At 37.0% G+C, this 13,197-nt stretch overlaps 2 protein-coding genes and 1 long non-coding RNA gene across 3 annotated transcripts in view; 1 reads left to right on the top strand and 2 right to left on the bottom strand.

The window, feature by feature from the left end:
* The window catches only part of LOC131991300 (uncharacterized), a 38,258-nt gene extending 32,740 nt beyond the window's left edge, over window positions 1-5,518 (bottom strand). The window contains exons 1-2 of the long non-coding RNA XR_009396130.1: window positions 5,335-5,518; window positions 5,175-5,239 (exon numbers count right to left, since the gene is read on the bottom strand). This is a non-coding gene — a long non-coding RNA (uncharacterized LOC131991300). The remainder of the gene's footprint in view (window positions 1-5,174; window positions 5,240-5,334) is intronic.
* Window positions 5,519-6,797: 1,279 nt separating this feature from the next.
* On the top strand, window positions 6,798-9,123 carry irak1bp1 (interleukin-1 receptor-associated kinase 1 binding protein 1). Its single transcript, XM_059356650.1, has 4 exons — window positions 6,798-7,100; window positions 8,124-8,205; window positions 8,536-8,666; window positions 8,773-9,123. The coding sequence occupies exons 1-4, from the start codon at window positions 6,826-6,828 to the stop codon at window positions 9,020-9,022; spliced, it is 738 nt and encodes a 245-aa protein (XP_059212633.1). The 5' UTR covers window positions 6,798-6,825; the 3' UTR covers window positions 9,023-9,123.
* si:dkey-261l7.2 (uncharacterized protein LOC569751 homolog) lies at window positions 9,067-12,030 on the bottom strand. Its single transcript, XM_059356651.1, has 7 exons — window positions 11,762-12,030; window positions 11,352-11,493; window positions 11,034-11,123; window positions 10,710-10,798; window positions 10,004-10,164; window positions 9,782-9,898; window positions 9,067-9,708 (listed from the first exon to the last, which is right to left on the bottom strand). Exons 2-7 carry the CDS (start codon window positions 11,474-11,476, stop codon window positions 9,598-9,600), a joined length of 693 nt encoding a protein of 230 aa, XP_059212634.1. The 5' UTR covers window positions 11,477-11,493; window positions 11,762-12,030; the 3' UTR covers window positions 9,067-9,597.
* Between the last annotated feature and the right edge of the window lie 1,167 nt (window positions 12,031-13,197).

Below are 13,197 nucleotides of genomic sequence, written 5' to 3'. Positions count from 1 at the left end.
CTGGAAATGTTTCCAGCAAATAGTCTATTACTATGATCCCAGGTTACAAAAGGCCTTTCTTTTTTTTTAATTTTATTTTCTTTTTTTTTACAAATTGTGACTAGTACGTTCACTTATAGCAACTGCCCAGTACAACTGCTGTATCTATAGAATAATTAAATTTAAATTAAAATTCAACTCCTTTGGCGCCAACAAAATAATAAAACCCTGCAAAACACCATTTAGATCTTCCTGTGAGAAATATCATATAGAATAAGTTTCATTTAACAGCTAACCAGATATAAAAACTGTTTGGTTTCTGGTCATAATTGTCTGAGGGGGCTGTACAGAGAATTTGAAACAGGAGTTAAGAGTCAGGCCCCACAGCACCTGGAAAGGTTGGGTGTGTTCCAATACCCATACTACCATACAATTTAGTACGGCAGAAAAAGATTTAGTACATCCCAATACATAGTATGGCAAATGCAGCATGCCAAAAATACCAGCATTCTTAAAAGTAGCTAGTTCCAAGTCCTGCATTAAATCTAACTGAAGTACAAATACAAAAGCTCATAATATAAGCATCATAATATACTTCAAGTACAAAAAGTAAAAGTACTTCAAGCAAAATTATTGAATATGTAGAATGACTCATATCAGAATAATGTACATCATATTGGTTTTTAATTATTGATGCATTAATATGTTCATCTCTTTAAAGCTGCAGCTGGCAACGGTGGAGCTAATTTTCTTTACTTTATTTCCTGCTTGGTAGCTAAATATATGATAATACATCATAACTGATGATTGGATTTACTTTTCTATTTACAATCTGAACATGCAAAGTAACTAAATTATCAAATATTTCCCTCTGAGGTCTAGTGGAATAGAAGTATAAAGTAGCAGAAAGGGGAAATGCTAAAGTAAAATAGCCTACCTTAAAATTATACTTAAGTACATTACTTGTCTAAATGTACTTACTTACATTCCACCTCTGTTTTTTGGGTTTTTTTTTCAAACACAACCCATCTCGGCACAGGTGTAGAAATGTTATGACCCTGTTTAAAACTACACAGTTCTTAAAACTATGAGAGCCAAATAAGTAAAACAAGAACATTATGGAGTGAAACACATAAATTGTTTCTCATCTTATTCATCTAACTAATGACCAAGAATTTGCAGCTTGAGTTGTGAGTTGACTATTAGTTCAGAGCACCTCCTGCTGATGAAACAACGATCACCACCTGAACCTATTGTTAAACAGAGCTGAACACTGTTGCTTTTATAACCAATAAAAAGCGTTCAACGGAAGAGTCTGGAGACGTAAACAATGAAAAATCTCCATTTATTGTGTTTTCTCATTCTATCGGCATCTGTTTTTAACAGGGAAGGAGATTTGTGAAGGGAAATAAAAAATGAAACTTGACTTTTTTTTCCCCCTTTCACAATAAAGTCCTCGACAGATGACAGCTGTGGACACACAGAGTGCACGCTGCATGTTTTATCGCCTTCACCCATAAATAAAAAACGCAGAGTGGAAGAAATACAGTCAAAATATATGATTTATGGCAGTGGGCACAGGGGGGAGTCTGGAGATTTCTTGGACAATATGAAAATAAAACTGCAATAAAACTGCACGGACTTGATTGTGGTCTATGGAGAGACATGGAGGGCCTCCAACACAGTTAACTTTATTACTTCATCTGAGAGAGCGAGAGAGACATCAACAGATTCAGAGACTAAATCTTTTTCCCTAAGTGGCCACAGGCTCCATCTAAGGACCCCCAGACCCTTTTCACCCAACAACCAGGGACACAGTGGAGGGCAAAACCTCTTCAATCCAGTTCACCCAGCTATTTATTTACACATTCAATTTTTTGGGTTTACATAAATCTTTACAACATAATTTCATGGCAGGCACAGTAAGTACTATTAAATGGATGGTAGTTCTATAAACATTGGAGGAGAAGAAGAATTAATGCTTTAAAGAGTAAAATGGATTCTTGTTTATGTAAGTGGTTGGTAACCTTATGATGATCGCCAACTGAACAAATAATTTACAGCCATTTTCATTTATTACAACATCACAGCACCCAACTCTGTTGCTCTAAAAAATCATTGCGAGGGCCATCTGACAAGTCAGAAGACTGGGAGAAAAAGAGGACAAAGAGTTATATATTTTTGAAGAGGTTAGAGTATAAAAAGACATTGGTGAAAACGGTCTGCAAGGGAAATACTCTGGACTTCCGTGGAGATTAAAAACTAAAGGGCCTCTTCTCTTCCTCGTTCTCTCTTATATGAAAATCTCCTATTGTAGGGTGCTGCATCTCTCTTGGCTGAAGCTGCGCATCAGATCTAGAGTTTCACAGAGCATACCGGGGGACCGGCGAAACCGGAGACAATAACAACAAATATGGCCTTGTATTTTTAGGTTGTGATTATTAAGCCCGTTTCACAGTTTAATACTCCAGGGAAACCAAACAAACTTTGTTGTTTAAAGAAACCAGTGTCCAGAATTGGATCAAATCCCGCTGTTCCCAAATGTCCTTGAAAAATGAAAGAAGAGGGCAAATCATATGTCTACACTACACAGAAAGAGTGCAGTTTACATGGCTTCCAAACTACTGTGACAGACTAATGAGACACACTTGGCACAATGCTCTCTTTAAAGTTTCTCCACTAATTTAAGACATACTGCAATTAAAGACTTAATGCAGCTTATTTTAACACAGAAGAGAGTAAACACATTAACACAGTAACACGTTTAAACTAACGAAGGAAATTATATTGATCACATGGTAAATGTACCTACTCGTGTATTTGTATGAAAATGTCATAAGGTAATCTCAATATGGTAATGTCATAATGTGAGCCAAATATCTTCTTCCAACTACTCACTTCCAGCTAATAAGATATAATTAACTTTATTGATCCCACATCGGGGAAATTCACTTGTGACAGCGACAGTCAAAGAGTGAAAAAGCAAAGGAAAGTTTAATATTTGGGATATTTATTTAGGATATTTAAGACCCTAAATATTTAATGTTTAGAATTTTTCTCCAAAACAGAAGAAAGGATAAAACAAGTTACTTTAAACAGAACTACACTTTCAGCATGAAACCTAAATGATAAACAAGTTATTTTTAAAGGAACTGGACTGAAGATGGTACACATGTAAAGGCCTGTACTTCATACACTAGTGCTGCTACAGTGTTATTATGCTTTTATGTTATACTTTGTTGCCATCTACTGACCAAACGGAGATACTGACAAACCCAAGTGATACTAGTGAAATAATATTAAGTTAGCTGATGATGCACCTAAAAGTAAATAACTGTAAAAAGCTGCATTTATATACCTCTTTCTACACATCATTCACGCACAGATACACACACACAAAATGATGCAAAGAGCTTATCTGACCATCAAGAGCTATTTGGGGTTTCATGTTTTGCACAAGGACTCTTCAATATGTGGAGGAGCTGGGGGTTGAAATGCCAACCCAGACAACCATTTCTCCTTTTGAAACAACAGTCATTGAGGAACTGATCATTTTTATCACTGTGTCAAGCACCCACACAACACAAATAGTGACTTGAATTGTATGACAAAAATAAGCCTGTGTAGTGCATTTTGGGTTAATGCTATCTACTGAAATTCTAATTTAGGGCTTGTTGTCTAGATGTGCAGAAAGGGCTGGATGCCTATTTCCTTTCAAGTTTACTTCTATTAACACCAATTAAAAACCTTGTGCAGAGCCAGACACAACTGCGGACTTAATTACATACACCACACACCCTGCAAATAACCATCAATGTTTCAAGAAAACATAAAAGTATTAGTGACGTTTAAATGCAATTACACAACTAGTGTTATATAGTGAATATTAAACGGTTGCTTACAGTTGTTTCTCTTAAACAGAATATTTTTCTTAATACAGGGTGAAGTGCCATTGTAGCAAGTAACATAATGTTTTGGTCACAATGAAGAAGGCACCAATACTCAATTCAAATCCAAACCTACTGTAAAAATAAATAAATAAATAACTTTATAGGACTGTTCCAGTTTCACATAAACATTGCTTGATTTGCCTACATATAAAATCATTGACTCAAAACTCCATGAGAAACACACACACTGCATAATAAATATTTCAAAGAAAGGTTGAAATAAACACACAAAACTTATAAACAGTATTGATGGGTACAGACCAATTTCTATATTCGATATTTTTGACTCGTGAGAGAAAAGCACATGTGTTATTAACCCTTTGATGCACAACATGGGTCTAAAGTGACCCAACTAAGTTTTTATATTCTGTCTTTGCAATAAATTAATTTCATCATTCAGTATTACAGGTTTTCCTCAAATAACTTGTTTTTGATCATCATATATCCTATTGTTCTTACTTTTTGAATAAAAAACATTTTTTTTATCACTACGCTTCTAATGCACAAGATAATTTTTGACCCATGTTGTGCATTAGAAGGTGTTTACATGTTGTGCATCAAAGGGTCATCAATTTACCAATCACCAATTTAAAACCTGACAAAGAAGACACAAATATTTACTATCCTATTTTGTTAAATTGGTGTTTTTCCAATGGAAATTATTATTCGGTGGCTCTAATAAGTCTCAAGTGTTAAAATATGTGATTTTCCAATGTAATATGGTGGTTTTAACAACTCCTTTAAAGTTAAACCTTAAAAATAAGACAAATATACTAAAATTGTTAATTTAGTGTATCACTTTTTGTATCACTACACTTCAAATGCACAAGGTCATTTATGACCCTTGTGTGTAAACTCTTCATAAAGTATGAAAGGAAAAAATGATATAATGATAAAAAAATATATATATTCAAACACACAGCCAGCATGAAATAACATGGGGAATGAATGTGGGTCATTTTTGACCCATGTTGTGCATTAGAAGATGTTTATATGTTGTGCATCAAAGGGTTAATAACATAACTAATAAGTGCCCAGAGAGTCATACCACTGAGTAAACATACACAACTGATAGGACCTTAGACATTTTATTATTAGTTAAACCTGTTTTTCCGCAAGTACTATTACAAAATGTACATTGACAAGGTGCTCTATAGAAAGTTTTTGTTGGAGTTATTAGTCTGTTTGTTTGTTTGTTTGTTTGTTTGTTTGTTTGTTAAGAGCAGAAATATTAAGCCTACCTACCTGCTGCACGAGCTTCTCAGCCTCCTCTTCCAAACTTCACTCGACCAATTGTTTATAGCTCGCAGCTGGAAAAGAAGGTTAAAAACAAAAGCTGGGTACCCAGAAATGTATGATAATCCAATTGAGTCAATAAATAATTTCTCCAAAAGTCAAAACTTACCTGAAATGTCATGTTTAGGGTTGGAAGAAGACGTTTCAGCAATCCTGTTAAGTCAGAAAAGTAAGCTAACTTTGGCCACTTTGGTCATATTCTTTATGTTAAAACGTTATTAGCATTGGCTAATAAACCTCCGCAAACTGTATCAGAAATGTCTTGTGATGATATAGAGTGATAAAACGCAAACAAAAAAAGAAACAAATTCAGCCCACGTAGTTTAACTTATTTATTTTCACATTTTCAGAAAGTAATGAAGAACGTTGTGTTTCACGCATGCGCCCAGTTTACTCCTCAGGTAATTAAGAGAGCAAATCACAGGTGTGATAGAAGAGACCCGGATCACGTGACCACAGGCTCTACATTACCCATTTCCGTATTGTTTTAGTAAAACAAAATATAATCGCATTATTCAAACCCTGACTGAAGAAATATACACTAACATCCAGAAACTTCTAAGATAAATAAAATATAGACTAAATTATTCAGAGGCCAAATAGGAAGGCTGCCACAATTTTTGTCTGTACTGTTTTAGTGTTGTTTATTATTACTGTCATTGTTGTTTTTATTATTGTTATTATTGATCATGCTCCAGCTAGGGCTGGGTGATAAATACCAAAGTAACTAAATACAGAGTAACTAAATACCAAAGAAACTAGTTTTTTTTCTCCAAATTGACATAGTATCATGTATCATCAGAGTATAATTGGTTCATCTTTTTTTTTTTAGCATTTATTAGTCATTTTTGACAAAAAATCAACATCCTATTGTAGCCTATGACATTTTTTCAAGGGGGTCATTTTTGGACATCCCATAATATGGTATTTTCCCGTCATTTCTGGCCATATAATATAAATCAACAGACTATAATTGACCCATTTGAAGCATTTTTAGTTGTTGACTATACATTTTATGTCATACAATTTTTAAACATCCCAAAGTAACTAGATACAAAATATGATAATTGGTCCTTTTAAAGCATTTTAGTGATTTTAATATTTGACCATTTTGACAAAAATTAACATGGTATAGTACAACTTTTTTTTCTTCCATTTTTGGACATCTCAAAATCTGGTGTTTTTCTGTCTTTTTTTGACAGAGTGAATGAGTAGTTACTTTGGTACTTAGTTTCTTTGGTGAGAAACCTTGTTTCCTTTTTTTCGGCCCCACCTTAAAGGCGCCTATAAATAAAATGCATTATTATTATTATTATTATTGTTATTGTTATTGTTATTGTTATTATTATTATTATTATACATTATACATAGAATAATTAATTATAATATAATAAAATAAGGTGCCACACGTTTCTTTTCTTTTTTTCTTTTTTTTTTTTTTTTACAATAAAACGTGTAACAGTCCATGATAGAATGATTAAGCGAAGAACCATGTAAAAAAAAAAAAAAAAAAAAAAAAAAAAAGATGGCCTACAAATCCCGTCGTGCATTTCGACTATTACCGTAGCAGCGGGAAGTTGGTTTGTGTCGGTCTACCGTCATGGACAACCAGAGTCGAGTCTTTGCTGCGGTACTACCGGCTGCTGGTCGGGATTTTGCCGGTAATGTGAAGGAACAGGGATTTGAAGTGCGAGCAGTTAACTGTCACAGTCCTACTAACCGGGTCCGGGAGGTCCAGGTGACGGGAACAGCGGAGGTTTGCTGTCCGGCGGACCGGGTGTCGGTGCGGGTCAGTGTGGGCAACAGCAAAGAGTCCGTTACCGAGGTGACCAACAGCGTCTCGCGGCGACTTGAATACATTTTACAAGCTTTCAGGTAAACACACGCGAAAAATGCAACACTTTAACTACTTTTAATAACGTTATACCAGCAGTTTCCAATGACACGGATAACTTTAAGCTAGTTATAGTAAGCTAACGTTATAGTGCTGTGAGGTTTGTGATGGCTACTGATCAAGTTTATGTTGTAAGTGAACAAGTAAGTGAATATAAAGTATAGTATTTCCCTCCAAAATGCGTGATATAGGTCAATAACGTGATCTAACCCAGTGTCAGTTGGTGTAACCAGTAACTGTTTTCCCATAAAAATCTGATTATATACAGGAACATTAATGTAAACTAAAATGAGAAAAAAAATACAATCCACCTTTACATTACAACATTATGGTATATAACAAATTTTACATAATTTGTCAAAACTTTAGAAAAAGCTGGTTGTTGTAGAATATGTTCTGATCAATATTGACGAATATGTGTAAATGTAGAAACACTAAAAAAAATGAATTTGATGTTTTTTGTAGAATTAAGTAGTTTTATGTAGAAGTCCACTTAAATACAGTGTAGGTGGATGAAGTATGTAATATTTAAAAAAAATTTGTGGTTACACCATTTGACACCTTGCCAACCCTTATTTGTCACTGACCCATATACAGTTACATAAGTGGCATAAAGTTAAATGTTAATGTTGTTGTTACTTACCACAAGTGGTAGCAGCACTACTAATGAGTAGTACTCGTACTGTACTGTCATGGTTTTCCACTGAAGCATTAAACTGTCTCCAACTTATTAATAGTAGTATATTGTTGCAGGCATCAAGTTCAGAATGAGTTTATATTTGCAATTAATACTAAAATGTTTGAATTTTACCCATAAATATTTTGTCTTTGTACAGTTCAATTTAATATATGTCAAAAATGATAATCAAATGATGCACTCTGTTTATTCATGTACCAACTGTTTTTGGAATAGGGTTGTATAGTATTGCATTACACTGTGTTCTCTTAAAGTACAACATCATTGCAGTGAATGTGATCATTTCTCATTCTATCTTTCTGCTTAGACAACATGGTTTGAGTGACAACGACACCTCCGTGAGGAGGTTTCTCCACCGAGAGGCGGACCAGTATTACATGGATGCAGAGGTGGAGTATTTAATGCATACTCAAAACTTTTGGGGCTCGTGCCTTCAGCTCTGCAGCCCCCACCCTCTGGAACTCCCGCTTGTAACCTGTAATGCTGCCTCCCTGGACATTTTCAAAAAACTTCTCAAGCACCATCTCTTCACAAAAGGCTTTTGGACTCACTTAACCTCCTCCACCCATAATCAGTGCCCAATTTTTTAGTCATGCCTGCTGTGTTGTTTTGTATTGTATTGTAAAGCAAGGTTTCTTGAAAGGCCCTATAAAAACACAAGTTATTTTATTATTATTATATACAGCGTGTGTGTTGACTTGTATATAACCTTTCCACAGGTCGTGGTCACATTCTCAGATTTTGATAAGATGGAGCAAGTGCGTAGTGTTTTACTAGAGAAGCTTGACAAGAGTGTGTGTGTGGGAACGCCTCAGTTTTACCACAGTGCTGAAAGTCTGAGCCTAATGAGGTATGAAAAAAATACATTTTACCAGCACTTTAATATCCAGGCAGACTTCTTCCTATAGTGATGAAATGCAGTAATAGTAACTAGTGTGTGTTTGTCTGCACTGTAGGCGGCGTGCGTGTGTGTCAGCAGTTGAAAACGCTCAGCAGAAGGCCTCAGAAGTCAGTCAGCTCCTGGGACAAACTCTGGGGTCCCCGCTCTTGGTCAAAGAGGAGGAGACAAGGGAGTGGAGGAATGAGGATGAGGAGAATGGAGGTGCTGCACCCATTCACCACCTCCCTCATACACCCACAATCACTGCCTCCTCACGGGTATCTGTCTCCTTCAGCCTCAGAGACAGAAGCAGGAAAAACCTCTAAAGACATTTATCACTGACTCATGAAACCAAAGAACAGATTGTCACATTTTATACTATTTTATTGCTTGGTCTTGATGGCTGAATAAAAGTGCAGTTTTTCAAGCTTTTTGTCCTACTTCAGCCAACACAGTCTTGTAAACAAAAATAGCTACATTGATTTTTAAAGCAATTTTGTTATTTCAAACATTTACTGTCTTCATTTAGCTAAAAAGTCAAGCTAACATTAAATGAACTGTTACTAAATGTTCATCTGTTTTGGCACTTCAATTTAAAACACTTTATGTGTACATATCAAAGGAATAAAGGTAAAATAACATTTCGGGAAGTGAGTTCCTTCAGATCTGCAAAACACATCCTCACATCAAAATCCAACAAGGAGGGATTTGAAAATGATCCTCAATCTGCTCAAAACTTGAGCTTCCACTCATTTCAACAGTGATTGCCAGATTCCAGTGGATTTTTTAGACTGATAAAGAACTTTATATCAGATCGATAGGTCTCTAGGACACCTTTGAAAAGGCAGAAAGCCAGGTGTCCTCTGGTGCTTTTAAAACTGTATCACACATGGCTGAGCAGTCACTCATCCTCCTTCCCGTCCTCTGGATAGATCTCCCTGAGCCAGGGCTGCATGATGAACCGCTCCCCGTCAAAATGTGTGAAGTAGTTCTCCAAGGTGGGAATGTCCGGCTAGAAACATCCAACAGTGAGTCCAGGATGTATTGAATGTGCGTGTTCATGTACTGTGATTATCAGTACATACCCTCATCCCGGTGATGCGCTGCAGTTGTGTTTGAGGCAAGTATCCGACTAACAGAGACGAGGGTCCAGGCCCGCTGAACAGTACTTTATAGTGAGGTGTGTTCTCTGCCTTGGGGCCCTGCGTGCACATACACACGGTAATATTACCACTTCCCAACATTGAGTTTGTGAAACAGAAAGTTAATGAAACAACAGATGTAAAGGATTTTAAAGAACTGCTCACGTCAAAGTTGGAATACACTTTGTTGACCCACTGTTGAGGGGCTCTCCGCTCAGGGTCCCAGCTCACCACCACTCCGACCATATGGCCCTTCCTCTCCATCACCACCTCTCCAACCCGCAGAAACACGTAAGGAGGACGAGGGCTGCGCACTGTCTTGGAGGCTGCAGTGATGAAGAACAAGAGAATCCTGTTAGGTAATTGTAACTTGTACCACATTGATCACAGTCCAATTGAATTTACAAGTTATTCATGGTCTAACATTTCATTTTTAACATGGAAGAACATAATAACAATCACTTATTTACTTTAAAAAGGTTCCTGGTAAACAGACAGTAAACACAAAATAAATTTTTTTCACTTATCTGTAGTGCTATATATCAATCTAGCTTGTTTTGGTGTTGAAAGCTGAGTGTTGCAGATGTTGTATGTCTAAATATAATGGTACCATATGGCAATCAACTTGTGGTGTCAACACCAATATTACTCTGCAGAAATCATGACTTGATTACGCAAGATAATCCACAGACCTTGTGAGCATTTTCAAGTAGGAACTATTCTCTTTGTTGTGAACTGTAGTTCCTATATGAAACTGCTCTTAAAAAGGTCTGTGGATTCAGTCATGAGTTTTTCAAATGCATTTTTTCCGCTTTGAGAACCACAATCTAGATTGATAAATAGCACTATAAGTAGATAAACAGACACAAACCTCCAAAGAATTCCTGGTCATTGTCAAAAAGCATGCTCTCTATGGCGAGCGACTCTTGTAACACGTCCTCTTCCAATCCAAACAAAGACCTTCAGAAAGCAAAAATCTTGTCAGTTTGGAGATACAAGTGAGTGATTAGCGTGTGTGTGTAAACTTTTTTAGCCTACATTAAAAATCCCTTTTAAAGGTCCTGGAGGTAGTGTTTGATATGATTGGAAAGGATCGTGCAAATGAAAATTACAGTCCTTTAGGAAATCATAACACATCTGATTTGAGTCTTTATGAATCACAGTCGTTTTTAAATTGCAAACATCCTATACTCACATGACTTTGGACATCTGCTGGTCTGCCCAGTCCATCCATACAGTGATATTTAGGAAAGATGTTCTCCAGTCTTTCCAAATTTTAAGCAACCTGAAACACCATGAATATTGATTAATATTGCAACTATTAAGACAAAACACTTGCTCATTCCTATTTGGATGCACTATTTTTTTTCACTATAATGTTTCTTATGTACTTATGAATACATTTTAATGCTATTTATTTAATTTGAAAACATTTTGCCAACTCCACAGACTCTCTTCCTCATGACAAGTGGATACATCCTGCACTGATTAACACTTGACGCACGGGTCCTACCGTGTGCTGGCGTGGAAGCGCTGCACCGCCGTGGAGCTGCTCCAGCGGGAGATGTAGTACTGCGCGGGCACGGCGGAGAGCAGCAGCGCGAGCTGCAGCAGCGCGGTGGCCGAGAGCTGAGGCATGACTGCGCAGCTCTCACCTGGAGACGGAAACGCACGTCAGGTGGATCTAAATTAGTACAATGTCAATAAAGCAAAAGAAACCACACCTTGGAGCCTTTACGTTTTAGCACAGAGCTCTTTTGTGAACTGACGCTTTATGTATTAGTTATTAATTAGCGTGTAAAAGTTATGGTCCAACTTCAAATTTAAGGAAGTAAATCCCTGATAAACATATGGTGCTGCAGAAATGCAAGTGAAACGTCGTTATTTTCAAAGCGTATCAATATTAGTAATTCTGACTCTTACCTCGTATTAAAATCCAAAATCTTCTCAACTATCTGCCCAACATTGCGTCTGACGGAGCCTGTTAGCGCCAGGAAACCAGACCAATGCGACAGTTTCACTTCTGTTTTATTTACATAAACTAAACTCTCGCCCATGCCTGCACCACCTGTGTATTTACATCTTCTCGTCAAAATTGCCAAACAGGTTGTCTAATCCAATCGGGGCAGCCCACGACGGAACCAGCGGACCTTTAGCGGCTCGCCACGTCAGGAAGAGCCGAACCTGTGAGCTCCAAGCTGGGAAGTAGTTTGGTACGCAGTTACGCTTTAGCGACACAAGGTGGGGCAGTTTATCCAACTCCATGTCGTCAGCCTAGTAGTTAGAGACAAGAAACAAATGAGGCACAAAAAACACATATGCTTTTATTTTGAAAAAGACCCAACTGACTGCAGCTTCAACCCTTAATTTTGTGAATAATATCAATTTAGGAATAAAAAAAAACCCACCTGAAAACAAGTGAGGGGTTAAAATGACACAATCAGCACAGAAAAGTGGATATGGAAACACAACTTTTTATTTACTTAAAATATTGGTATGAACTAACAGGACAGCAGTACTCCCCTACACATACATTCTAGCTTTATGCTTCTTTTTTTGCATTAATTCCTTTATATATAAAAAGTATCCAAACTAACAAAGACATCCTCTTCGATCAGTTTACATAAAACAGACCCCTTTTCCCCTTCCCTTCCCACTCTGTCCTTTCCCACATCCCCATGAAACTTAAAACATCCCCAAAATGCTTCCTGGTGGCTCACATGCAGCCACTTCACACACACAGTGACCTTTAACCTCTGAGCAAACACTGTGATGTCCCCGTCGGAGGCCACAAACAGCACACCTCTGCCACACATTAGCAAAGTGGTAAATGTGTGTGTACATGAGCTCCGAAATGCAGTATGAGTGAAGTAAGTTAGTATCCAAAGACTTAATGAAATCCATCCTGTGAAGCAGTGGATGGGAATACACCAATTCTTCCTTATAAGGCCCATTTGAAGTCATTAAAGGCTGTATAATATATAGGAGTTCTGAGAGGCAAGTAAATAAAATAAAATGTATATCGAAATCAATCGTCCTGTGATGATGACTTAAGAAAAAATTATTTCTAGGTTACTTTATTTATCTGTGAAAACAGCTGACAAAAAAGTATTGGGAGGTGGGTTTTTTTCCATCAAGGTCGTGTTTGTTGTTATCATACTCATTTGTCCACAAGAGGCTGCTGTGCATCACAGCCAAATGTTCTAAACAGGCCTAAAAGCATTCATGTTTTCTTCCAGGGCCTCGTTCCAGGTAGAAAATTCTACAAACTCTGAGTCTATCCTTGAACTCTTAGTTCGGGACGGCTGTGGCTCAGTTGGTAGAACGACCACCCACTGATCTGAGGGTCGGTGGTTCGA

The sequence above is a fragment of the Centropristis striata genome, chromosome 18 (assembly GCF_030273125.1).
Source record: "Centropristis striata isolate RG_2023a ecotype Rhode Island chromosome 18, C.striata_1.0, whole genome shotgun sequence".
NCBI lineage: Eukaryota > Metazoa > Chordata > Actinopteri > Perciformes > Serranidae > Centropristis > Centropristis striata.
Note: the sequence above shows the minus strand (reverse complement) of the source record. Positions and strands in the feature narration are given on the sequence as shown.